Here is a 24,525-nt window from a genome sequence, read left to right as displayed (position 1 = left end):
GGAAGGGACCCTCGCTGGAGGCATGCCTGGGGATGGGTCCCACCACCGGTCCCCGTGCACAAGGATGGCATCCGAAAACCGCCGTGGGGCCGTGCCTGGCACCTGGCTCTGCCCACCCTGTGGCTACCCACCTGGTCGAAGAGGTAGATGGTAACATCATCGTAGAAAGAGACGGCCTTCTTCTTGCGCTCCAGATCCTCGCAGAAGGCCTCGGAGAGCAGGCTGGGCATCTTGAGGAGGCTGCGCAGGTTCCTGCCGCTCTGGCTCTCGGCCACCACGATGGGCACGGCCGCCGGCTCCTCCTCGCTCTCCTCGCTTTGCTCCTGGATGTTGTAGCAGCGCAGCTCCTCGTCCGACTCGTCACTGTCCTCCGTGTCCTCCTCCTCCTCCTCCGGCTCTTCACGGTGCTCAGGGGTGACCGGCCGCAGCTCCCGGGTGGACGGGAGCGGGGAGAGACCCGGGGGCGAGTCGTCCCCCGGTAGCAGCGTGCTGGGACCCCCCGGCGCATCGCCCGCCCCGGTCCCCTCCAGGGGCAGCCCTGCTTCCCCAAGCCCCGGCACGGGGGGCACAGTCTGTTCGCCCCCGGCCGCAGCTGCCCCAAGTCCGGGGACATCCTCCAACGCGCGGGTCCCTCCGATGGACGCTGGCTCCCCGGGGCTCGCCGGCACCGGCGTCAAGAAGAAAGTCTTTGGCAGCGCAGAGCCCGGGGGACAGGCGTCTCCGTTGGGGCGCGGGGAGCTGCCCAGCACCAGCCCCGTGCCAGCGGGTTGCTGCTCGGTGCCAGGCACCTGCCCCGTGGGTCCGACCGGGGCACTCCCGTCCTCTGCCCCCCGCCAGTCCCCCACCAAAAGCCCCGCCATCGGTGCGTCCGCTGCCACTGCAACTCCGGGTGCTGCCGGGGGGCTGCCGGGCGCCCCTGGGGGGTGCAGCGGGTCCTCTGCCGGCCCGGGGGCTCGCCCTAGGTCCTGCGCAGGGGACTGGGAACCCTCCTCCCCCTCTGGGGTCCGGGACCCGTCGCTGTCCTCCTCGTCCTTGGGGCCGCGCTCGGCCTCGGCGTCGTAGTCGGAGAAGTAGGCAGAGTCGCGGTAGGGGTTCTTCTCGGCAAGGCCGTGCAGCTCGGACCCGAGGGAGGCGGAGAGCTGCGTTTCGGGGGCCGAACCCTCGCCCTCATCCCCCGGCAGCCCCGGGGGCGGCTTCCCCAGCTGGCTGAAGGCCTCAGGCTCTCGGGGCTCGTGGGGTTCCTTGAGGACAAACTCGGGGGACTCGTTATTCTCGGTGTCATAGCCACTGTCGAGGGCCTTGGGCTGGCCGGCGGGCATGAAGGCGGTGGGACTGAAGACCTCGCAGGAGCTGGCTGTGGAGGGGATGTCCAGCGACTCCAGGGAGTCCGGCGTCCCCACCTGCTTCTGCAGGGACTTGAACGCCGGGGCTGCCTCCACCCGCTCCATGTAGTCCCCGGAGAAGTCGGTGAAGACGCCGGAGGTCAGCTCCGCCGTGTCCTCGTCGCTCCCCTCGTCTGCGCTGGGGAAGCTGGTGCTGGAGAAGGTCTTGTCCGGCGTCTGGTCCGCATCGCCGGCAGCACACGCGCCGCTCTCGGCGACAGCTTCCCCGGGCGCTGGCGCCTCGGAGGCCTCCAGCACGGGCTGGGCGCCGTCTAGGCTGGGCTCCGCGGGGGGGCCGGGGTTCGGGGCTGCCGTGCCGGCCACGGGGGCGGCCTCCCCCAGCCCCGGTGGAGCCACGGCACGGGGCAGCGGGCTGTGGGCAGGGCTGCTCCCCTCCACGCTCTCGTCCGGGCAGGCATCGTGCTGGGCCCCCGCTCCGGCTGGCGGAGCCGTACCGGGGCCCCACGGCATGCCGGGGCTGCCAGCCAGTGCCGCCGCCTGCGAGCGGCCAGAGGTTGATGAGTCACGGCCGTGCCAGGCCTGGCGCCGCAGGGAGGGCGAGCGGTACGGGGAGGAGGAGCCGCCAGCCGTGCCGGCGGGCTGATCCTGCCGCGGGTGACGGAAGTCGTGGCCCGGCGGAGACCCCCCGAGCTGGGGCTGGCCACGCGGCACGGTGCCCAGCGGCTTGGCCATCAGCCCACGGAAGGTGATCATGCGGCGGTAGCACCAGCTGTCGCCGGCCGGGGGCTCGCGGGACGCCGGGCTGCCGCTGCCGATGTTGTTGTTGGAGGAGCTGTTGGAGGCCCAGGGATGCCGCTGAGCCGGGGGGCTCGCGCCGTGCGGGCGGGGGGCACCGGGGGGGCTGTCGTCGCCCAGCTCCAGCGCCACGCAGTCCGGCCGGGCCCTGCTCTGCCCCGGCGGTCGCCCGCCCGGGGGGGCTGCCTGCGGCTCCCCGTAACCCCGGGGGCTGTAGGCGCAGTTCACCGACGGCGAGACGCCCAGCGGGTCGGCGAAGATGCTGGGCTGGAAGCCGGGGATGGGCCAGTCCTGGCTGCCCGGCTGGGCGGGCTCCTCCTCCAGCAGGTACCCCTCGGCCCCGTGGCTGGGGGACGGCTCGTAGCCCCGCGGCTCCTGCCCTGGGCAGGGGTAGGGGTAGTATTCGGCGCACTCCCAGGAGCCCTCGCCCGCCGGCGTGTGGCCCAGCAGCGGCTCCATGCTGAGGGAGACGGTGGGGCTGCTGTCGGAGTCGTAGGTGCTGCCGCTCCGGGCACCTTGGGCTCTCCAGCAGGATGGGGGGTGCGGGGACCCCCGCTCGCCCGCGGGGCTGTAGGCGCACATGGCGTAGTCCAGCTCGGCGCTGCCCTCGCCGGGCCCCTCGATGCGGATGTAGTACTCGCTGCCGAGCGAGGGGCTGTGGGCGCCCAGGATGGGCACCACGCCGGGCGCCGGCAGGCCAGGGCAGCCCGGCGGCTTGCACTCATAGCAGGAGGGCGAGACCCCCAAACTCAGGCGCCCCGCGGTCGTGGCCGGGTAGTAGAGGTCGTGGTAGCGGGCAGCGCTGCTGGGGCTCAGGGACCCCAGGGGTGCCTGGAAGTGCTCGGTCTTGGTGTGCTCCCACTTGTACTCGAAATTGAGGCCGTGGCTGGTCTCCATGACGGTGAGGATGTCGTCTCCGTCCGAGGGGAAGCCGTCGGCCGAGAACTGCTCCAGCAGCGGGAAGGAAGAGAGCTCGGGGCCGTGGTGGCTGGCGCTGGCGCTGCCGTTGGGCTTCATGGAGTTCCAGCGCTTCTCGAACTCCTCCTCCGCTTCCGTCGCCCCTTTGGCGCAGAGGTAGGAGAGCAGGAGGTGCACCTCCTCCGCCGTCGGTCGCTGTTCCGGCTGCAGCCAGCAGAACTGCATCACCTCGTACCTGCCGCGGCGAGGGGCGAGGGTCAGCCCCGGCCCCCCCTGCCCGCCTGGGGACGGGGAGAGGGAGGGGGCAGGATGCGGCCGCAGCCCGGCCCGGGTCCTCACCAGCGCTCTGACAGCGAGAGCTTCAGCTGGGGCTTGGGCAGCTTGAGCTGCTGCTCCTTGATGGCATAGGCGAGCACTTGCCGGTCAGAGTAGTGGTCGTAGGGTTGGCTGCCCAGCTCAAACAGCTCCCAGATGGTGACGCCCAGCGACCTGCAGGCAGGGCGGGATGCTGGGGGCACGGGGAGACCCCCACCCCGCTACCGACCGGCAACCCCAAAAACGAGCCACCCTGATGCATCCCACTGAGGCTGCCCTCGTGCCTTCTCCGTCCTCCGGCCACCAGCCTGTGCCATGCCTGGCAGCAGCCCCCTTTCCCCCCCCCAGACCCTGCTCACCAGACGTTGCTGGACTTGGTCTGGTCCACGATGAGCAGGTTGCCGTGCACTTCGTCGATGAGCTCGGGTGCGATCCAGCGCAGCGGCACCCACAGCTGGTCGGCAGTCACAAAGTAGTCGTCCTGCCAAGTATGCAGGGTCAGTACGAGAAGAGAACGTCAAACCTACGCGTAAAGGACTGGCGACACCGCGGCAAGAGCTGTCCCCAGCCCCGCCACCCCCAGCCACCCATCGCTGCACCCCAGGTCCCTGATTCCCCCCCCCCCAGCACGTGCTCTGCTCCCTTCGCCCCAGCCCCATCCTCTGCTCCTCCTGGCACTCACCTCTCCTTTCTGCCTCCCAGTGCATCCTTCCTCCCCTCCGCCTGCTCCCCCCATCTCCCCATCCTGAGCCCCCTCCAGCCCCACAGCCTCCTCCCGCCGCCCCCCCTCCACTCCCTGGCCCCAGCCCTGCAATCTCAGCCTTGCCGGGAGTCATGGGCAGCCGAAAGCAGGCAGGACAGACGGACAGCCCCCAGGCTGATGTGTGGGAGAAAACCCCCTCTTGGTGCTCAGGGGGGGGAGCTGCCGGCCCAGTGGGACAAGCCTGGGGGTGGCAGCTTGGTCCCAGGGCACAGAGAGTCCATCACAGGGTGGTCTACTGGCCAGCACCCCCCCCACTGACCCAGCAAAGCCCAGGGGGCTGCCCCGGCACCCCTAGGGAGGGGAGATGTGTGTGTGGAGGGGGGCTGCAGGGCTCGGTGCAGTGTGTGTCTGTGTGTGTGTGTGCTGCAGGGTCCCAGCATGCAGCCCCCAGCCCCCTCGTCCCCCAAACCAGCCTTACTTTGTACTTGCAGTGCGAGAGCCCATAGTCTCCAATCTTGACTGTCAGGTCGGCGGTGAGCAGGCAATTCCGCAGGGCCAGGTCGCTGCCAAGCAAACCCCGGTGCTGTCACCACCGCCACGAGGGGCAGGAGGGGCACCCACCACCCGGGGGGCCAAGGGTCTATGCTTGCGGACCCTCCGGGCAGCGCCGCAGCCGGCGGGCTGGTGGTGGGAGCAGGACGGCCGTGCGGCGGCGGGGCCAGCGGTCTCACTGCTGAACACTGGGCGTGCCGATAACCAGCCACCAAATGCACAGCAGGAATGCCTGCGCGGCTCCAGCTGCGCCTCCGTCCGTCCGTCCATCCATCACGCGCTGAGCCAAGCAGAAAGCGGGTGTCCCCAGGCAACGTGAGCCCTGGCATGGGGCCGGGCTCCTGGGCGGCTGCTTCAGCCCTGGAGGGGTCACGCAGATGGGGCACACACGAGACCCCCCCCCTGCAGTTTGGCAGGGCCCACCGAGGCCGGGATGCTCATAGGAAAGTCCTTCTCCGGCACAGCCGGGAAACCCATGTCCCCCCAACCACAGCACGGGGCACCCTGATGGGGACCCACCTGCAGAGCCTGGCTTGGGTGGGGAAGGTCCGGTGGCCCCCGATGGCAGCGCACCCCCCTCCTCAACAAAATCACTGATGCTGGAGTCTCTGTCTGCAACTCACTCAGCACCAGGATATTGTTGGGCAGGAGGAGCAGCGGTGGGGCGGGAACGCCGGCATCCTGGGGTCCCCACACATCCAAACCCCCCCCCGACTCCTCCCCAGCATCCCCCCCACCCCGGGGCACCAGGCCAGCCTACCTGTGGATGTAGTTGTTCCTGTGCAGGTGCAGGACACCGCAGGCCACCTCGCACGCCATCCTCTGCAGGGTCAGCGGGTCTGGGGTCATGGCCTCGGCCCCCCGGCAGCTCCGCAGGTACCCCTTCAGGTCACCCTGCAGGGCAGTGCCACTGTCACCCTCCCCGGCACTTGGCTCACCGGGGGCTCAGCCGTGCCCAGCAAGGCAGAGCACTGCCACGCACCCTGCCTGCAGCCCGGCCATCCCCTCCGTGGTACCGCACGACCAGACCTTGCTTCCCAGCCCCACAGCAGCTCCACAGGGAGCGGGATGGGACAGAGGGGGATGCACGGGACTCACCAGCGGGCAGAACTCCATCACCAGCAGGTACGGGGTGACTTCGGCGCACTGGGCCAGGCACTGCAGGAGGTTGGTGTGCTGGAGAGCCCTGTGCGGGGCAAAGCAACGGGGGCATGTTGGCATCACAGCCGGCTGGGGCTGGGGGAACAGTGGCAGCCCCTGGGGAACCGTCTCCCTGCCTCCTCTGCTGCTGCGCTGGGAGCCAGCGCGGGGACTGCCGGGAGCGCCGGGAGCGGGTACCAGCACGTCCCAGCACCCCAGGACATGCTACAAAGGGACATTTGTTCAGCTCTGCTGGGGCAGGGAGCAGCTCCCTGCCTCCCCCTCGGCCCCACTCTGCCCATGACCTCACCACAGCCCGCTGCGCTGCCCCCGCGCCACGGCCAGCGGCTCCCAGCACAGCCCTCATTCTGCCGCAATGAGCCCCAGGCAGATGGACAGCGGGGCCGGGACAGAGCCGTGCTGCCCGGAGAGCTCGGCTGGGCACCTCCATGGGGCAGCTCCAGCTCTGCTCGGCAGCCGAAAATGGCACGGAGGGGACCAGGCGCCATCCACCAGCATCCCCCGTCCTGGCTGTGCCCGGTGCAGCAGCAGCACGGCGGAGTGACCCCAGCTGTACCTGTAGGGCTGCGCTTCCTCCAGGAACTGCATCTGGTCCTGCACGCTGGCGCTCGCCTTCAGCTCCTTCACCACCACCTGGGTGCTGCTGATGCCCGAGTTCACCTCCCCCAGGAACACCTGGGGCAAGGGACAGGCTCGTCCCCTCCGTCCTCACCGTGCACCCCCTCCTCACCCCAAACACCGTCTCGCACAGCCCCGGCCCCTCGGCCAGTGTCCCATCGGGGTATCCCCGGGGGACCCTGCCCCTGCCGCTCACCTTGCCGAACCAGCCGTGCCCGATCTCCTTCAGGTAGAGCAGGCTCTGCCGCCCCAGGTCCGCCGACTTGAGGAGCTGCACTGTAACAGAGCACATCCAGCTGCCTGCGCGCCCGCCCAGCCTGCCTGCGTTACCCGCCAGTCCCGGCCGAACCCTGGCATCCCCACCGTGCCGCTTGGTGCCAGGCCCTGCATCGCCCCGGGGGGCTCCGGAGCATCCCCGACAGCAGCCATCCCCAGGCACCCTGCAGCCAGGGCATCCTCCCGTCCTGGCATCCTTCCGCAGCCACGCCTGCCGGGGGATGTGGGGTACCGGTGTCCCCAAACCGGGCGGTGGTGGCGAGCTGGCTCCCTGCCCCTTCTCCTCCCCAGGGCCCAGGGAGAGCAAAGCCAAGCCCAGTGGGAGCTCTGGCATTTAGCTCCTTCCCGGGTCCTGCCCCTCGGACACCCATGCCAAGGGCGGGCAGCAATGGGGCCATTGTTGGGCTGTGCCGCGCCGCCTCGCACCGCGCCGGCCCCGCCACACTGCTGCCATTCTCCAGGCTGGGGAGCGATGCTGGGCGGGAGGGGGCCGCGGCCAGGCACCCCCCACATTCCTCTCCCACTCGCGGGCTTGTTTACGCAGGACCGGGGCTAACGGGTGTCACAGTTCGGGGTGCCCGGGTCCTGTCCCACCCCAGCGAGGTGCACGCTGCTCCCCCAGGATGGTGCCATGCACATGGCTGGGGACAGACCACCGGAGACCCTTGCACAGAGGGACAGCGGCAGCATTCCCTGGGGACCTCGGCTGCCTGTCCCCGGCCCAGGAGCTGCTCCTGCCAGAGCCGGGGCTCTGCTGAAGCCGTCCCTCCTTAGCAGGGGAGACCCACCGCCCCTACCTCAGCCCGCCGCACGGTGATACGGGACCCCCAACCGCGGTGCTCGGGGGTCCTGCATGGCTTACCTGAGCGCCCGGGCTGCTTGGCCATGGGCAGGGAGACCTTGGTGAGGGGCAGGACGTAGACCTCGGGGCCATGCTGGGGGGCTGGCGAGCCCTGGGCCGAGAGCTCCGTCACGTAGTCGTCCCCCTCGGCGTTCTCAAACTCCTGGGCCGGGGGGCACGTGGGGGGGCACACACCGAGCAGAGACAACTGACCCTGCGGGTTCCCCACTGCCGGCAACCTGCCCCGCGCGCCCCTCTGCCCGCCACCCCAGGCACGGGGACCCCAAAATCACACCCTCCCAAGGACACAACCTGGTCTGCACCCTGACAGCGGACCCCCCCCACCACCACCACCACCACCACCTGGACAGGCACCCACTCCCCACCACCCCATCCCATTACCTGGCTGCGCCATCTGGCCAGCCCTCGGCTCCCGAAAGCCGCCCGGGTGAGCAGGTAGGCGATGGTGAGCATCTCGCCCTGCCCAGCCCTGCCTCATGGTGCTGCCTCGCCGTGCGCCATGTGCCACGACCCGCCGGACATGGGCAGTGGCCGGCCCCGGCCGTGCACCCCTATATAACGGGTGCGGGGGCACGGGGGGACTCATTGTTCCCCTCCGGCACGGCGAGGTGCCGCGGCCGGTGTGGGATGGTTACACAATGGCCCCGCGTGTCCCCCCCCTCTGCCTGACCCCCTCCCGCAGCAGGCGCCGCAAGCCTCCACAAAAATCCCAGCAATTAGAGAAAAAAAACGTTTCTCGGCACATTCTGTGCCTGTGAGGTCAGGGTGCCTCCCACCCCCGGGGGCGTGCGGGTGGGACCGCTGCGGCCCTTAACCATGCCGTGGCCTGGCCCTGCACAGAGCCAGGAGCCTGGATGGGGTCAGGATACGTCCCGCAGAGATGCTGAGCCCCGCGGATCCAGGCTCTGAAGAGTAGGGAGCTTGGCTGGGTCAGGATATGACCCACAGTGATGCTGAGACCTGGCAGCACCCTGGCAGGCAGAGGGGGCTGAGATCCCCCTGAGCAAAGCTATCCTGAGCCGGAACACATCCTGCACTGGTGCTGGGGCTGGCCCTGGCAGGAGCGGGGGATCCTGCACCGGGATCCTCCGGGTGCCTCCGTCCTTCACTGGGCTCCCAGGAGAAGCCCCCCTGCTGCCCCAGGTCCCTGGGCAAGCCTGGCCCAGGGATACCCCTGCCCTGCGTGTCCCTGCGCCCCCAGCTCACCTTGAAGCCGATGTCCCCCTTCTTGCAGCACAGGCAGGCCAACATGAGGAAGATGAAGGTGAAGAGCCCCGAGAAGGAAACAGCCACAACGGCCAGCGAGGAGGACCAGGAGAGCTCGCTAAGGGGGGTGCCGTCTGTAGGGACAGGAGGGGCACGGGCTCAGGGCAGGGAGCAGGGGGGGGGACCGGGGAGGGATGAGGCTGTGTCGTAGGGTCCTGCCTGGGTGGGGGGGTCACAGGATGCAGGGGCACATTGGGGCTCAGGGAGGCTTTGGCAGGGAGCACTCAGGGGGAGCGGGGGTCCCAGCACCGCTGTGCCCCCTTTGCTGGCTCAGCTTGTGCCCAGGACGGGTGGGGAGCCCAGGAGGGACCCCAGAGCCGAGGCAGGACCCTGCCAGCAGCCTGCACGGAGCGGGACAGGGGTCCTGTCCCCATGGATGCAGGGTGGCAATGACACCACACGGAGAGGGGTTGCATGGGCCCAGGGGTTCCACGCGCCCCTGCCCAGCCAAGCTGCGGCCCCAGGGTTTGCCCTTTGGTGGATACGGCAACCGTGGCAGCAGCCACGGTCGAGGCGGCATCCTGAGGCTGGCTGGATGCTGTGCCTGCAAGGAGCCGGGAGGATGGAAAATGGTCCCCAGTGCCCAGGCAGAGCCATCTCCTGCCCTGTCCCATCCATGGAGCTCGGAGATGAGATCCCCCAAGGGAAGGGTCTGCCGGAGACCTGCCAGTGCTGCCGGGAGCCCCCAGCCCAGCACAGAGCAGACCCAGCTCCTCCTGACACCGACAGCCCTGCCTCTGCCCCAAACCGTCCCACGTGCAAGCACCGCCGGGCAAACCGCAGCTCCTGTCCCTGAGCCCCGCACCGGCTCCAGACCGCAGGCCATGGGGATGGGGACACGGCTGCTCCGGCCGGGCACCAGCTCACCCCGCTCCAGCCTGCGCCGTGTCCCCTTGGGGCGGCAGGGACCACGGTGGTGGCGGTGGCGATCGCGGCCCAGCTGCCCGTCCCTGCCAGGCCCCTGCCGCCAGCTGCAGCTGCCACATTACTATTCTGCCCAGAGCCTGCCCGAACAACCGGGGCGATTGTGGTGGGAGGAAGCCGGAAGACCACGGTGCTGCCAGCGGAACCGGCCTCGCCGGGGACCCGCACGCAGCCCCGCGGTGCCCAGCACGGTGCCTTCCCCGCGGGACATTGGGGTGCCCTAACCCACGGCCCCGCTCAGCCATACCCCCCTGGCCCAAACCCCCGTCCAGTGCCGCGGTCCCTCCCCAGGCCACCGAGCGCGGTGCCGAGCCCCTCGGGGATGCTCATGGCGCAAGCGCGGCTCCTGCACATGGACCACGGCGTATTGACCCATCACCGGCCGCGTGCCCCAACCACGCCGTCCCTCTGCTGCCGCCCACACCGGGGCTCAACGCCGTGCTGCCAGCTCCTGTGTGTCCTTGAGAAAAGCACCTGAAGGGCACAGAGGGTCTGGGGAAAGGTCTTGCCGCCCCGGCGGGAGCTGGCAGCGCACGGCTGCTCCCAGGCACTGCCCGGCACGGGCATGGAGCACCCTGGCTCCCGGCACGGTGGTGAGCGGATGCACCGGCCCCATGTGCTTTGGCGTAGCCTGGGCCACGGCAAACTCTTTGCTGGTGCTTGCGAAGGAGCTCAAGAGCCATCTTCTAAGGCTCGTGGATGCAAAGCCGAATCTGGGAGGAGCAGGGGGTGGCGTTCCCCCTCCTTTCAGTTGGTTTCCATGGTGAACACACTTTGTACCGCGAATGTCACCATTTTCCCTGGATAGTGGGACAGCAAGAGAGAAAATGACTCACTGAAAAGAGCCTTTTGAACGTCGACGGGGAGCAGAGCGCAGCGACAGAAGCTTTTCCAACAGGGACCGTCAGCTGAGCCGCCCCTCGGCCGCGGCTCGGGAACTGGAGCTTTGCAAACAAACCACTGTGCAAACCAACGGGCCGGTGAGGTCCGGCCGGTCCTGCCTCAGTTTCCCCATCTGCGCAACCGGTGACCCGGGAGCTCTGACCAGCCCAGCCTGGGCAGGGTCCCGCGCTGGGGCAGGGGCACCACCACCACCGTGACCCACTGCCACTGTCCAGCTGCCCAGGCAAGCAAGCGCTGCCCTTCCCCATAACCGCAGCACAGGCATTCAGTATGGCGATGGGAAATGTGGCATCATTTCAGAGGCCAAATGCTCCCAAAACCAGGTCAAATGCACCTGCAGCAGCAGCTGCCAGAGCACCGCCGCGCAGGGAGAAGCATGGTGGCAGCGCTGGTGGGGCAGGGGGAGCAGCACCCCACGGCTGAGCCCTGCACACCACACCGGTACAGGCACCAGGCTGGGGTAGGTGTGGGGGAGTGACCTCCGCAGGAGGACTGGGACCACTGCGCAGCCCTGCCTGGCACCATCACACACCCCCCACCCCAGCTGTGGGGGTCCCATGGGACTCTTCCAGCTGCAGGTCTGCAGCACTACCCCCCCCCAAAAAAAAACCCACTCCTGCGGAGCCGGCCTCACCACTGGGGGTCAGGCTGAGAACGGCCAACTCGGTGCATCCTCCAGCCTGGCCAGCAGGAACTGCTGCATCACTCAGGCAGCCCCCAGCACCCAGGGCCAGCCTGGGCCAGCGACCCACCCGCGCCGACGGCTGCGTGCAAGTCAGGTAACACCGACCCCTCACCCCGGCCAGCCCTGCGGCGTGGAGACAGGCGGGGGTTCGGTGGCAGCAGCGAGGCCACAGCTCCAGCCCCGGGGGCACCTGCCCCAGCCCCACGTCCAACTCCGGCAAACGGGAGCAGAATGGCAACGGAGGGAGACCGGGGATGCTGGATGCAGTGGGGTGCAGCGGGATGCAGCGGGGTGCAGCGGGGCACGCGCTGCCCTCCCACCCCATGGAGCTGCTGCCGCTCACCCTGCAGCTGGCAGAGCCCTGCCTGCGCCCCCAGCCTAATGCGTTGCCCACCCAGCCCAGGTCGCAGCCCTGAACGCCTGTTCCTAACAGGGATGGGAAAAAGCTTGGGGGGGGGCGGGTGTGGGGTCCCAGCCCTGCAGCACGCCACCGCTGCCTGCTCTGCCGGCCGCCATGCCTTTGCTGACTCACGTTTGCCGGGTGCCTGCGGCCGCCTCGCCGGCCATGGCACGCTGCCGCTGGGCCGCTCTGCGAGCTGGGACGATGCTGCGGCCGCCGCCGCTCGTCTTTCCCCGGCGGAGAACGGAGCCCGGCACGGCGAGCGGAGGCTGACGTGTACGGAAGGGACGAGCCAGGGGCTCCCGCAGAGGCCGGCGGCAGCTCAGGGCTCCCAGCCCAGGGTGAAGCCTGCGTGCGGGGCCAGCCGTGGGCAGGCAGCACCTGGCTCCTGCCCACCCACCCGAATACAGGCAGGGCTGCCCAGCATCCTCCCCGACCGGGCAGAGCACACATGATAGCTCCGGGACAGAAAGCTGCAGGGCACAGCACATCGTGACCCCCCCCCCAACTCCAGCCTGGCCTCTTGCTGCAGGACCCGGTGCAAGCCACAGTGCCGTGCCTCAGTTTCCCCATCTGTAATTCACAGAGCGTGGCTGACCCCGGGACTGCACAGCGGGGTGAGGGCTCACAGGACCATCCAGGAGGCAACGGATGCTCCGCCGCCTCGGGAGCATGGTCTGCACATCTTCCCCTGCCCCTTCGCCACCCCACCACGGCCCCTACCCCCGTGAACCTGCTGGGACCTGCAACCCAGGGCGCAGCATCCTGGGCCAGGCTGCAGCATCCTGCAGCAGGTGCCCAGCTGGGAGGGGCAGGATTCGGGCAGGGGTGCAGGGCAGGTGTTGGGCAGGGGGCAGGGCAGGAGTCGGGCAGGGAGCAGGGCAGGATTTTGTGCAGGAGCGGGGCAGGAGCGGGGCAGGAGCGGGGCAGGGTGCAGGGCAGGATTTGGGGCAGGAGTAGGGCAGGATTTGGGGCAGGAGTAGAGCAGGATTTGCGGCAGGAGCAGGGCAGGATTCGTGGCAGGGTGCAGGGCAGGATTAGGGTAGGAGCAGGGCAGGGTGCAGGGCAGGATTTGCGGCAGGGCAGGATTCAGGGCAGGAGTAGGGCAGGATTCGGGCAGGGTGCAGGGCAGGATTTGGGGCAGGGAGCGGGGCAGGGAGCAGGGCAGGATTCGGGCAGGGTGCAGGGCAGGATCCAAACACACAGGACCCATCAGCACCTTCAGCCACAGGCTCAGCGTTCCCCTGCGCCGGCAGCTCTCCCGGCACAGACACAGCCCTGGTAACGTGTTAATCCCCAGGTCCATGGGCAGCTTCCAGGAAAGCAATTTTACACCCCACAGGACGAGCACTCTGCTCACCCACATGCATCCAGGCGGCAAGAAACCATCCGCTGCCATTTAGCACGCGAACGCGAGGCTGCTCCTCGCAGTCAGGCTGCAGCTCCAGAGGGAAACTGAGGCACCGGGAAGCTGGGCAGCGGGGAAGAAGCGGGATGGCCCTGGCTGCTGCACCCCTGAGCCCGGATCCCTCCTGCCACGGGAGCAGCCAGGAGCAGGGAGCAGGATCGGGGCTGGCACTACCCACCAATGCCAGCCGGGAGCCCGGCACAGAGCCGGTACCCACAGCATCCTCCTCCAAGATGCCATGGGAGCTATGCGTCCCCTCGCAGTGGCCGGCCAAAACCGGGGCGCGAGGAAGCAGCACCCTGTACCCCCGAGCCCTGAAGACCTTTTCCCACCAGAAACAGCCAGACCCATGTGGGCAACCTCTCGGTGATTAATAGATCGGTTAATTTTAAATGCAAGGCACGCCTTGTTAATCTGTTCTCCTTATGTATCTTTTAATGTGGGCTTATTTAACCAATGCAGAAGTATTTTAAAAGGATTGATTCTTGTCTCTTAATTCTGGTTTTATCATCTTGGGATGAATTAGCAGTAAAAAAATAATTAGATGGAAAATAAAAAAAGATCATCCATCATTTTCTAACGTGATGAAATAAAAATTAGGACTGTAATAAGTACAGGCCAAGCCGCATCATTGTTGTGCATACACCAAGCGTGTCAGCCTGATTAGAAACAAAAAATGAAGTTCCTCCATCAAAGCCTGCCCTGCTGCAGAGCCGGGTTTCCAGCCGACACAGCCCAACCGCGACCAACTTTCTCCATTTTCTGAGAAAACAGTAATATATAAAAAAGCATGCCAAGCAAGATTCAGTTGATTATTTAGACCAAATTCTCGTGCTTGGTGTTTTCAATCAGGTCTGAATCAGGGGCTGTAAAGCCTCCCACGACAGCAGGGATGCTACGGCTGCATCTCGGTAAACCCACTGTCCCAAGGGACAGGGAGCGACCTCGGCCCTTCGTACCCAGTGGGAGCATCCACCCCTCCCCTGCCCGTGCCCCGGCAGGGACCCCTCCAGCCCCATGCCAGGAGCAGTGCCGGGAGCGATGCCGGCAGCCGGGGCTGCCCGTGAGCACGGCACCGTGGTCCCGCCGCCAGCAGCGTGCGGCACCGGCCAAGACGAGGCTCTCGCCAGCCGGCAGAGCAGCATTTACGTAACAGCGGGAGAGAAGCAGCGCGGAGCGGGGCAGCCTATTTTTATCAGAAATGCTCGGCGACGTTATGAAACGAGAAGCTTTGGCTCCGAAGCGGAGCGGCGGAGGAGCAGGGCCCCGTGCAGGAGGCGGTCGAGGGGCGAGCGGGCAGGGGGATGCTCCGTGGAGCAGGCAGAAACCCGGGCATGGGGTCCGACAGCCGCAGCAGCCCCGGAGGGGGTCTGCCCCCCGCCGCAGGGCTCTCCTCCCTGCTGTCGAGCCTCAAGCTGCTCCGGCGGCAAAGCCGGGGGCTCCCCTCTCGCCTGCCCCACACCCGAGAGCCGCGCAGTGCCGTCACCGCGAGGATCACCGAGCACCTGGCAGCAGCCGAGGGCACGTCTCAGCCCTGCGTGCCCAAACACCGTCTGGGTGGATTGGGTGAGGCGTGCGGAGGGCACCCGGGGGACTGCCGGCAATGGGATGCTCCATGGCTGCTGTAGCCGTGGTGCCGGCAGAGCGGGAGCTGGCCGAAGTCGCGGTGGCCAGTCCCGGTCCCAAGCACCAGCATGTGCCGAGGGCCCTGCATGGCCCTGCCAGGGGACGGCTGCCGGGGCCGCTCACCGGGGTGGGCATCAGGGAGACACCCCCCCCGCTCACAGGCAGCCATCAGGGCATCCCCCACCACAGCCCTGGCAGGCCGGCACAGCCCAGAGCCCGACTGCCCCAGCCCTCCGCGCGGCAGGGAGCGGGGCTCAGCGTCGAGGATGCTCGGAACACAAACCAGGGGGATGCTCGGCACCAGCCAGCCCGGCACCCCTCTGCACCACGCCTGCCCTCGCCATCCCCACGGCGCCCAAATCACCCGTCACACAATGTGCGCGGGAACACACAGACCGGGGAGCCCAGGAAAAAAACCCTAATTTGCCGTAGGGATGGTGGCAGGGATGACCCAAGGGCGGGAGCAGGTCTCAGCCCTGCTCCCAAACACCTGCCTGGGGTGCAGCCACCACAGCCTGTGGAGTGGGCGAGCGCCAGGGGGGTGCACACAACCTCACAGGTATTTCGGAAAGACAAAGGGCCACGGACACCGATGGGCAGCCTGGCAGCAGGACACCCCGGCACAGCCAGGATGGGAGCCTGGGAGCGCTCGCGGGAGAACCGGTCCCTGCCCAGCCAGGCGGGCAGCGCTGCTCCATTTATTGCGTTTGCCTACACTGGAATTTTCCTTCGCTCCCATAATTAAAACAAACCACTTTCACACAGCTGCTGGCACCAGGCTGTAGAGGAGGATGCCGGCCGCGGCTGGTAGAAGGGAAGGGACGGGAAGCGGGACCCCCCTGACGCTCGCTGCCTTCATCCCGGGCTGGGGGACAGTGGCTCTGCAGGAAATCCTGGACCTGCTCCCCCTTCCTCCAGCGCTGAGCCCTCCCACACCCTCCAGCCCCACGTCCTCTCCGTCCCTCAGCCAGCTCCGACCACCACCGCGAGCCCTGCACCAGCTCCGGTGCAACCCAGGATGCCCCCCGTCCCCTCCGTACCCCTGGCCATTAGGCCCGGCTGGAGCGGCTCGCAGAGCTCAGCCGACGGCAAACAATATTATGGCAGTAATTGCGCTAAGACGGCCGCGCAGCATGCTCCGCCGACGCTTCCCTGGGCTGTCAGGGGGATTAATGCCCAGAGGAGATTTATTTTCCTGCCACCGGGCACGCTGAGTCAGCACGGCTCGGCTGCTCTCCGCGCCAGCACTGTCACCCTCCAGCCCTCCCCACGGCTACCCCAGCCTGGTGCCCTGCACCGGGTCCCCACAGGGTCCCTTCAGCTCAGCCCACGCCAACATTTAAAGCCCTGTGCCAGGGCGTTCGCCGGGGCAGGAGCAGCCGGAGACGAGCAGCGGCTGCAGGGCATGGCCAGGACCTCCTTCCCTCCATCCCAGGCAGCCGAGTCGGTGCGGCATGGGATAGAAACAGGCTCGGCCGTGGGACGAGAGCGGCCCAACAGCCCCTTTGACCCAAGCTGCCTGACCTGGAGCAGATTTTCCAGCCCAGGGAACTAGCGGGATGGCAAGGCAGCCTAACACGCATGAGGCAAAACCTGGGAAGCACGAGTCGCCCGCTCTACCTGCCCTGGCCACAGGCGGCCAGGACCAGGCAGACCCCCAGCTAAATGCAGACCCCCAGCTAAATGCAGACCCCTCGTGCCAGCAGATGGGATGTGGCCACGCACGCAGGTGCACGGCGCAGCCCCCCCGTCGCAGCCCCGAGCCAGGCAGCACCTTGGCAGTGCCATTTCTGCCCCACAGCCCCCAGTTGTTGCCAGGGCGGCAAGGCGTGGGCCGAGGTGCGCTGGCATCGGAGCCCCGCTCCGGCCGGGAGCACGCGGTGCCGGAGCGGGCAGAACCCCGTGGGCCGCTCTGGCACATGGCATCCCATGGAGGGCCGGGAGTGCCGGGCAGGGAGCCCGTGAGTCACAGCCCGCTCCCCCCCCCCCCCCGCCCCGAAGCGCGGAGCCCTTTCAACCCCGGCATATTAATTTCTCCTAATTGGCTTTGACAGGGATCCGTATCGCCATCCAGAACGCAATCGCCCGTGTGCGCGGGGCGGGGGAGCGGGGCGGGAGCGGCACGCAGAGGGAGGGAAGGAGGGGAGAAGGGGGGAGCAAAGCGGTACCCCCGGGGGAGCGGCGCTGCCGGCTGCCTGGATCCATTCCCCCCCCTGCCAAGCAGGGCCCAGCTGCCCTGCTGCACTGCAGCGCTGCGCCAACGCCATTTCCCGCGGCAGCCCAGCTGCCAGGCTGTGCCGGGGCAGGGGGCTCATGGAGTGCCACCCCACCGCTGCCCACCCTTGGCATCCCTGCAGGCACTGGGACTCACCCCCCCCGTCTGCGTGCCCGGCTCCTGCTGCCCGCCAGCCCGGACAGATGGACGGGCCCTGCGCCGCTGGCACCTCCCGCGCACCGTCCCCTCGTGGGAAACGTGTGGCGAGATGGGACGCCGGCCACGGCGCTGCCCCGGCTGTGCAGGACGTTACACCTCCCTGTAGCAGCCACTTTCATCTCCTGCCCGAGGAGCTCCCACCTCCCTGCCCCAAAGCCCCCTTTGCGTCCAGCCCCAGCGGCACTTTCCCTCCGTCCTCCCCCAGCATCGCCGGCAGCCAGCGGCACGGTTGGTGCCAGGATGGGAGCGCAGGGGGTGCCCAGCCCTGGGTTTGGGCTGCCAGGGTCCTCCTGGGCACTATGGCCCCTTTGCCGCTGCAGACCCCCAAGTCTTCTCCCATCCTTGTGCCAGCAGTGGATGGTGATGCCGGACGTGGAGCACCAGCACTCACCGAGCTGTTGCTGCCATGTGGCCTGGGGCAGTGGACGGCAGCATGTGCCAGCTGGGACCGAAAGCACCGAGCTGGGGGGAACCCCTGCACTCCCTAAGCCTTAGCCCCCCCATCTCCACCCAGCACCTCGAGCCCCGGCTGACCCCGGCGCAGGCACACTGTCCTGGCACACAACCCCCCCAGACTGCAGGGTCCAGGAGCAGGGTCCCGCGGCTGAAACGGGGAGCAGCAACTCCGCGGCCAGCAACACCTCGCCGGCCGCCACGGGATGGGGTGAAAGGCCGGAGTGGCCAAAGGGAGGAAAAAAAGGGGAAGAAGAAATAGGTGGGGGAGAGAGGATGTTTCTCACGATTTCAAAACGTGCTCTTGGGTCTGAGACGGGGAAGTGCAGGCAGGGAGCAGGAAGGGCAGCTGGGGCAGGCAGGGCAGGCAGCGGGGCGAGGAGGGGAGCGGGCTTTTCCCCCAACAACAGAGACGTCCTCGTGCCCCCAAGCAGCTGTCGTCACCTTCACTGTGAGAGGACAGGGTGCTGTTGACCCCAAAGCAAACCACTGCTCGGGTGACACAGGGGACGTGGCACTTCTGCCCAGTGCACCGAATTCCCATGGGAAACCCCAGAAGATCCAGGCTACAGGTTGGGGCAGGCGGCATGGCGCTGGCAGGGCGTTCGGTGTTTTGCCGGTAGCTCCAGCGCTCCGTGCACCACACGGGAGCACCTCTGGGTCTGGCCTGTGGGTGGGCGAAGCAAGACGGGAACCATGAGGCCACCGGGCTGAGACCCCTCTCCGAAGCCCCCGGCGCTGGGAGTGAATGCATCCCCCCACGCGGTGCATGCCGGCCCGGGCAGCCGGCACAGCCTGGCATGGGCGCATCCGACAGTTGAGCCAAGCAGCCTCACTGCAAACAGAAGGTGAGGCCAGAGCCCGGGCTGCTGCTGTCAGCGCGTCCCCTCGGCACCTCCACCTCCAGGTGACACCGCCGTCACCGTTCCCCGCGGCCGGCTCAGCCCACGGCCCTGCCCCGGCCGCTGCAGCTTCCCACCGTCCCTCTCTGAGGAACACGGGGACACGGGGCCAGGAGTGTCTTTGCTCCCCTTTGTGCCAGAGCCCCCACGCCCGGCCCGGACCCCGGTCGCAGTGTCGCGGTGCCACCGTGCCATGCAAAGCGCTTCCACACTGGCAACAAGCAAACCCCAGGGAAACCAGGCTGGCGCGGGTGGCCGGCGATGCTGTGCAGGCAGGAGGTGCTGCCAAATGGACAAAATCAACAAAGCCATGAAACAGAGAACACGGTTTGTTCCCCTCTTTAATTCCTCTCCCTGCCAGTAGCTGTGGGTGGCAGCCATACGGCGACGGCCGAGCTCTGGGCCCAGGCGCGCGGCAGCACGGCGACCGGCAGCGATGGAAACCTTCTTGCAGAAGGATTTTTAAATCAAACATGCCCTGCAAATCCCCAGGTTGACGGGATTAGCACAGCAAATGGGGCACCTCACGAAAACCCAGAGAAATATCACACGGGGAGGCTGAGGACAGAAAACACGGCTCCGTTCCCAGCGCTACTGCATTTTAGATGCAAATAAAGAGGTTTCCTCCTGAACAGAAATCAATGCCAAGCAGGCTGGGAACAAAGTCTCCGGCAACGGGGACGCGGTTTGGTGAATCCTGGCACGGTTTGTTTTTAAATCCCTCCACGGATTCAGACCGTCCACAGCCGCCAGGGCCAGGGCCAGGGGAGCGGGAGCAGCGTGCTGTGAAGGAAGGAGGGACCAGGAACCCGGCCGGGAAGGATGCAGGAGCCCGGCACCACCAGCCAGAGCCTCCGCCACCACCCCGCGTCCGGCACGGTCAACACTTCGCCTCCTTCGCGGTGATGGAGGAGGCGACGGGAGAGGCACGGGAGCCGCAGCACCGACGCTTGGCTGCCGGACCCTGAGACGCGTTTTCCCCGGTTTGGTAAACAAAGAGCCGGTGCCGAGCACACCGCCAGCCCCGCCGGACAGTCCCACGCCTCGCCAGGGCTTCCCGCCTCGGCGGCTGCTCAGCGGGCCGCGGGTCCCGCGCACGAGGGGTTCTCGATGCCCTGCGCCGGTGCCATCGCCGCACCGGGAGGGACGCGAGGCCGAGAGGCGGCTGCCGGCGTTTGGCAGCCGCGGAGCGAAAGGCAGCGGAGAGGGGGGGAGGCTGCTGCCGCAGCAGCCCCAAAACACGCACACACACAAAAGCCAGCCCCTGCTCTGCTCCCGCGTCTGCAGCATCTTCCCGCAGCTGCGACGCGGCCGAGGCCGTAACACGGCGCCTTACATAACAGCCTGCGCCCCAAAACGCCCGCTCCCCGTCCCCCGACGCCTCGCCGAGCCCCCGCCGGCTCTCCCAGCCCCAGGGGCGACCGCCGAGCCCCCCAGCCGGCGGGCGGGCGTCCCAGGCAGCCGGGGGCTCCGTCCCCGGCACCATCTTCCTCCCTCTCCCCATCACCATTATCCCTGTCGGTATTATTCCATTTCAATCCCAGAGATGCCTTCAGAGGCAGCGCGACCCCCGGGATTCCTCCGCAAGCTCCAGCCCCGGGGGAACAAAACGCCGCCCGGTTGCGGCAGCGGTTCCCGCCGCCGCACCGACGTGTCCCAGCGCGGCCGAACGCGGCGGGTGCGGGTCCGGTGCGGGTCCGGTGCGGTCGGCAGAGCCGGCAGCCCACCGAGTGACATTTCACGGCGATGAAGGCGAAGGGGATGGATGCTTCGCTCCCGGTGCCGGTCGGCGGTGCGGGGTTGAACCGGGGACGGGGCTCGGGGGGTCGGGGGGGGGGGGTGGGTGTGTGTGGTGCTGCCCGGGAGGGACCCCCCCGGGGGTACCGGGAGCGGAGGTTGGGATGCGGCTACCGGGCGCCCGCGGGGTTGCGGTACTCACCGGGGTCGAAGTGGGAGCTGAAGGCGAGGCTGGGGCTGAGGAAAGCGGCCGACATGGCAGCGGCGGCGGCGGCGAGGCGGCCCATGGCGCGGCGGCGGCGGGAGCCTCACGGCCGCCGGCTGCCGCTGGCCCCGCGCTGGGCACGGCGGCGGCGGCGGCGGCGGCGGCGGCGGCGGCGGCGGCTCCTCCTCCATGGCGGCCGCCGCGGCCCCGCGCCCCGTGCCCCGGGGAGGGGCCGCGCCGCCGCCGCCGCCGCCGCCGAGGAGCGGGGCTCCGGCGGGCGGGGGCGGCAGGTGGCGGAGCCGTAGCCCCGGGGCCGCACCGGGACCCGCTGCTCCCCCGGGACGCGGAGTCGTTGCCGCCGCCGCCCCCGCGCGGCTCGGCCGGGACCCGGCGGGACACCCCAATACCCCCCCCGCCCCCCGCCGGGGGGAGCGGGGACCGGGACCACCACCCCCCCCACACACACACACACACACACACATGCACCCCGGCTCCGCTGTTCTGGTTCTGACCCGCTTCGGGCACCGCCGGCATCCCGGGACCGGGGATGGGACCCGGGATGGGGACCAGGGCCAGGACGGGCGGCTCTGCCCCCCCCCAGCGCTGTCCCACGCGCCCCGCGCTCCGACCCCGCGCCCCACCTGGACACCCCCAGCGCCCCGGCTCTGCACCCGCAGCCCCCAGACCCGGCCCGGCCAGCCCGCGGCGTGGGGTGCCCGTGGGGCTGCCCCGCCGCGGGGCCGCACAGCTCGGCCTCGTGTGCTCGACGCCGCAGCCCCGGCACGTGGGACCGTGCCCGCGAATATGGGACCCTCTAAAAACCGAACGGTCCCGACCCACTGGTAGGGAACAGCCCACGGCTTCACCCGCAGCCCCGGGCAGCTCCCAACCAGCACACCGGCAAAGCTGCGGGTGCAGCCGGTCACCGAGCCCACCCGGTCCCAGAGAGCGGCCGGGACCCAGGTCGGACTTTCCTTCAGGATTGTGGTGGGATGGGCCCAGCCCGGCCCTATGAGCCCCCATCCGGGAGCCAGCGCTGCAGGACATCGGCCCGCCCGGTGCAGGACTCAGGTCTTAGCAAGGGGGCTCACGCTTCCCCACCATCGGTTTTAATATTTAAAGCCAAATTTTGCGTACACGATTAATTTTTTACAAGGCTTCAAGCTTGCAAAGAACACCACGCTGCACATGTCACGTCGCCGCAAATAGATACAGGGCTGGAAAAATTACAGGCTGCTGGGAGAATAAACACGTTCCCGTCAGCCGGAGCCAGCTCGCTTTTCCCGAGCCTCCACGTTTTGCTGCTCCGGAGCAGCTCCGACCCACAAGGCCCCAAGATCCCTCTGTGAGAGGCAGCAGGGGACCGCTGACCCCCCCCCATCACTCATTTTGCTTTCAGTGACCCTCCCAGCCAGGGTGCAGCCCACTGCCCCCCACTGCTGTCACCAGCCACCCCCTGAGTCCCGGGTCCCCCCTCACCGTGCAAAGGGCCACGTCCCTGCACGCCTGCTTGGCACAGCCTGGGAATCCCCCCATCTCCCCCATATGCTTTCTCGGGCCTCCGAGCAGCCGAGCAAATGCGGCACTGCCCCGGCACGGTGCCTGGCACCCTGGAGCGGGGGGGGGATTTGGGCTCTCTCAGAGCTGCGGTGGCATCTGCACCTGCCGGAGCAGCCGGGGTGCCGTGGGGAGCGGGTGGCCACGCACCGGCAGGATGGCTTGCACGGCCAGTCCCGCTCCTCTCGTGCGGCTGAGCCGGTGTCGGCTGAGTCACGGCGAGCCTGGATGCAGGCGGGGGCGGGCGGCTGCGCGGAGCCCTCACCGGCACCCACCAGCCCATCCTGCAGCCCGTGCTGGGCACCCACCTGTCCCAGCCGCCCTCAGCACCTCGAGGACACGTAGCCGGACCCACCAGCGGGGCGGGAAGAGGACGAGCTCAAGGCCCTCCTGCCACTGGGCCGGGGCAGCGGTGGCTTCGGCGGGTGGGAGGGGATGAAATCGTCCGGCTGACATGTTTGGGGGTGGCAGGGCAGCTCCTCGCGGAGGCAGCCCCGGTGCCCAGCATCCCTTCCCTCCCGGCATGCAGGAGCCCAGCACAACCCGTATCTGGGGCAGGATAGGATGGGGATGACAACTGGGATGGGGATGGGATGGAGATGAGGATGGGATGGGATGGGGAAGAGGACAAGGACAGGGGTGAGTAGGGCTGGGGCTGGGATAGGATAAGGATAGGGATGGGGGACGAGGATGAGTTCAGAGATGGGACGGTGCGTGTGCCTGCCCAGTCCGGCTGCACTGCCCTGCTCTCCTTGGGGAGACCTGGGACCCCCAGCTCAGCCGGGACCCTCTGCACAGCAGCCCCATGCCCGGGCACCCTCCTTGCCCAGGCGACAGCCCTGGCACTCAGCCCCAGCAGCTCCATTTGACATGGCCAGGAGCAGGATTGAGCCCTGTTAGGGTCCCCCAAATCCACCACCACCCCCAGTGCTGCCCACCACCCCTGGGCCCGCCCCCAGCCACCCTCCTCTTGCCCGGGTTCCTTGCAGTTCTCTGACATGGCTGCAAAGGGGAAGATCCCAAAGAAGAATTGAGGCCAAAAGCCCCAGCAAGGACCCCCCAGGCACCACCCAGGGTGCAGCCCTGAACTCGGGGCTACAGCGGGGACAGTCCCACCCTGGGCAAGGCACGTGCCCGGCAAGAGGCACAACGTGGCACCAGCCCCACCGGCATCCCCTCCTCGGCCGGGCTCTGCTGCTGCCGCGTCTCAGGCAGGCGAGCAGCACGCTCGCCCCAATTAGCAGGGGAGATTACCCCGCACGGATCCTGCCAACTTGCTCCAGCTTCCCGGCTGATTTGTCTGGGGCTGCGGCTAATCCCCTCCGGGGCAGACACCAGATTGAGCCGCGATCTCTGCGCGGCGGCTGCCAAAAGCACCCTGCACTCCTGACCTCCTTCCCGGCCCACCGGTCGGGTTCCCCGGCAGCCGCTGGGTTCCGCTCATCCCATCCTAATCCCGGGACGGGGGGAGAGGGGGTCCTTAATTGGGGATCTTTGGCAGAGCCTGCCACGGCCACCCTGCCACTGCCAGCCTTGCTAACCGCCCATTGTGCCGACAGGGACGGGGATTGTACCACACGGCTGACAGCCCTGGTCCCAGGGGACCCCCGGGGTGCGGGGAGGTGGGTGTCCGGCGCTGGCGCAGCGGCAGGGCACAGGCAGCCATCCGGTGAAAATCTGCATCGCCGGTTATGCAACGCCGCTGATTTATTCATGCCTGAACCGGGCACTGGCCTAGAAATTAGCCTTGGTGATGCTGAGGAGGGGCAGGGCTGGGAAGATGCTGCAGAATTGAGCCCCAGGGGAGGGCTGAGCCCCAGGGGAGGCTGCAGGAGCACACGGGGCACCCAGGGGTGCTCACACCACAGCCGGTGATGCCGGACAGGGCAGAGGGTGCTGCCATCCTACACGTGGTCAACGGGGCTGCGTGCAGGCAGCAAGCCCCCCACAGGACAGGCAGGGAGGGGGCCGATCCCCAATTCTCCTCCCACGCCAGATTTTGCACTATTGATCGATTTAACCACAGCAGTTTCCAGCACCCAGCCTGAGCTGCGCTGGGCCAGGAGCAGGAGACACTGGCAAAAGGCTCTGGGTGGCCCAAGCGGAGGCTGCGAAGGGGTGGAGGACGGAAGCAGGGCTCAGGAAACAGTCGTCAGAAAAGCAAAAACAGCGAAAACAAGCACAGTGCCCAGCCTTTCCCGGCAAAACGGGGCTGCGTGCTCCTCCCCGTCCTTTTCTGCTTGTTCGGATGGCTGAGAGGGGCTGCAGAGACCGGCACAGCCGGCGGATCAGCCAGAAGGGAAAGGGGCCGGACAGGACCCAGCTGCCTGCTACCCAGCCAGCAGCACTCTGGGGCTGGAGGAGCTGCCCAGGTCCTAGGAAATCCACGCCAAGTGCCAAAGCATGGGCAGGGATAAGGGGCATTTGTGGGCTGATGGCACCCATGGGTGCCTTGGGACCGCATCCCCCCAGCAAGCTGCAG

At 68.1% G+C, this 24,525-nt stretch overlaps 1 protein-coding gene across 7 annotated transcripts in view; it reads right to left on the bottom strand.

Moving 5' to 3' along the window:
* The window catches only part of AATK (apoptosis associated tyrosine kinase), a 28,531-nt gene extending 7,905 nt beyond the window's left edge, over positions 1-20,626 (bottom strand). For 3 of the 7 annotated variants that reach the window (XR_007507463.1, XM_049812025.1, XM_049812026.1), the window contains exons 1-11: positions 20,484-20,626; positions 8,750-8,883; positions 7,544-7,685; positions 6,602-6,681; positions 6,344-6,462; positions 5,725-5,812; positions 5,387-5,520; positions 4,553-4,637; positions 3,731-3,852; positions 3,396-3,545; positions 132-3,291 (exon numbers count right to left, since the gene is read on the bottom strand). Coding sequence is in view for 6 of the 7 variants with exons in the window: in XM_049812025.1 (XP_049667982.1) it covers positions 132-3,291; positions 3,396-3,545; positions 3,731-3,852; positions 4,553-4,637; positions 5,387-5,520; positions 5,725-5,812; positions 6,344-6,462; positions 6,602-6,681; positions 7,544-7,685; positions 8,750-8,883; positions 20,484-20,568 (4,299 nt within the window). In the remaining variant the exon portion in view is untranslated. Of the gene's footprint in view, positions 1-131; positions 3,292-3,395; positions 3,546-3,730; positions 3,853-4,552; positions 4,638-5,386; positions 5,521-5,724; positions 5,813-6,343; positions 6,463-6,601; positions 6,682-6,768; positions 6,954-7,543; positions 7,731-7,924; positions 8,179-8,749; positions 8,884-11,853; positions 11,948-20,483 lie in introns of those variants that run through there. The other 4 variants (XM_049812029.1, XM_049812027.1, XM_049812028.1 and 1 more) reach the window with 4 other exon arrangements.
* Between the last annotated feature and the right edge of the window lie 3,899 nt (positions 20,627-24,525).

This window comes from Accipiter gentilis, chromosome 10 (genome assembly GCF_929443795.1).
Source record: "Accipiter gentilis chromosome 10, bAccGen1.1, whole genome shotgun sequence".
Lineage (NCBI taxonomy): Eukaryota > Metazoa > Chordata > Aves > Accipitriformes > Accipitridae > Astur > Astur gentilis.
The sequence above is the reverse complement of the archived record's forward strand: the minus strand, read 5'-3'. Positions and strand labels throughout refer to the sequence as shown.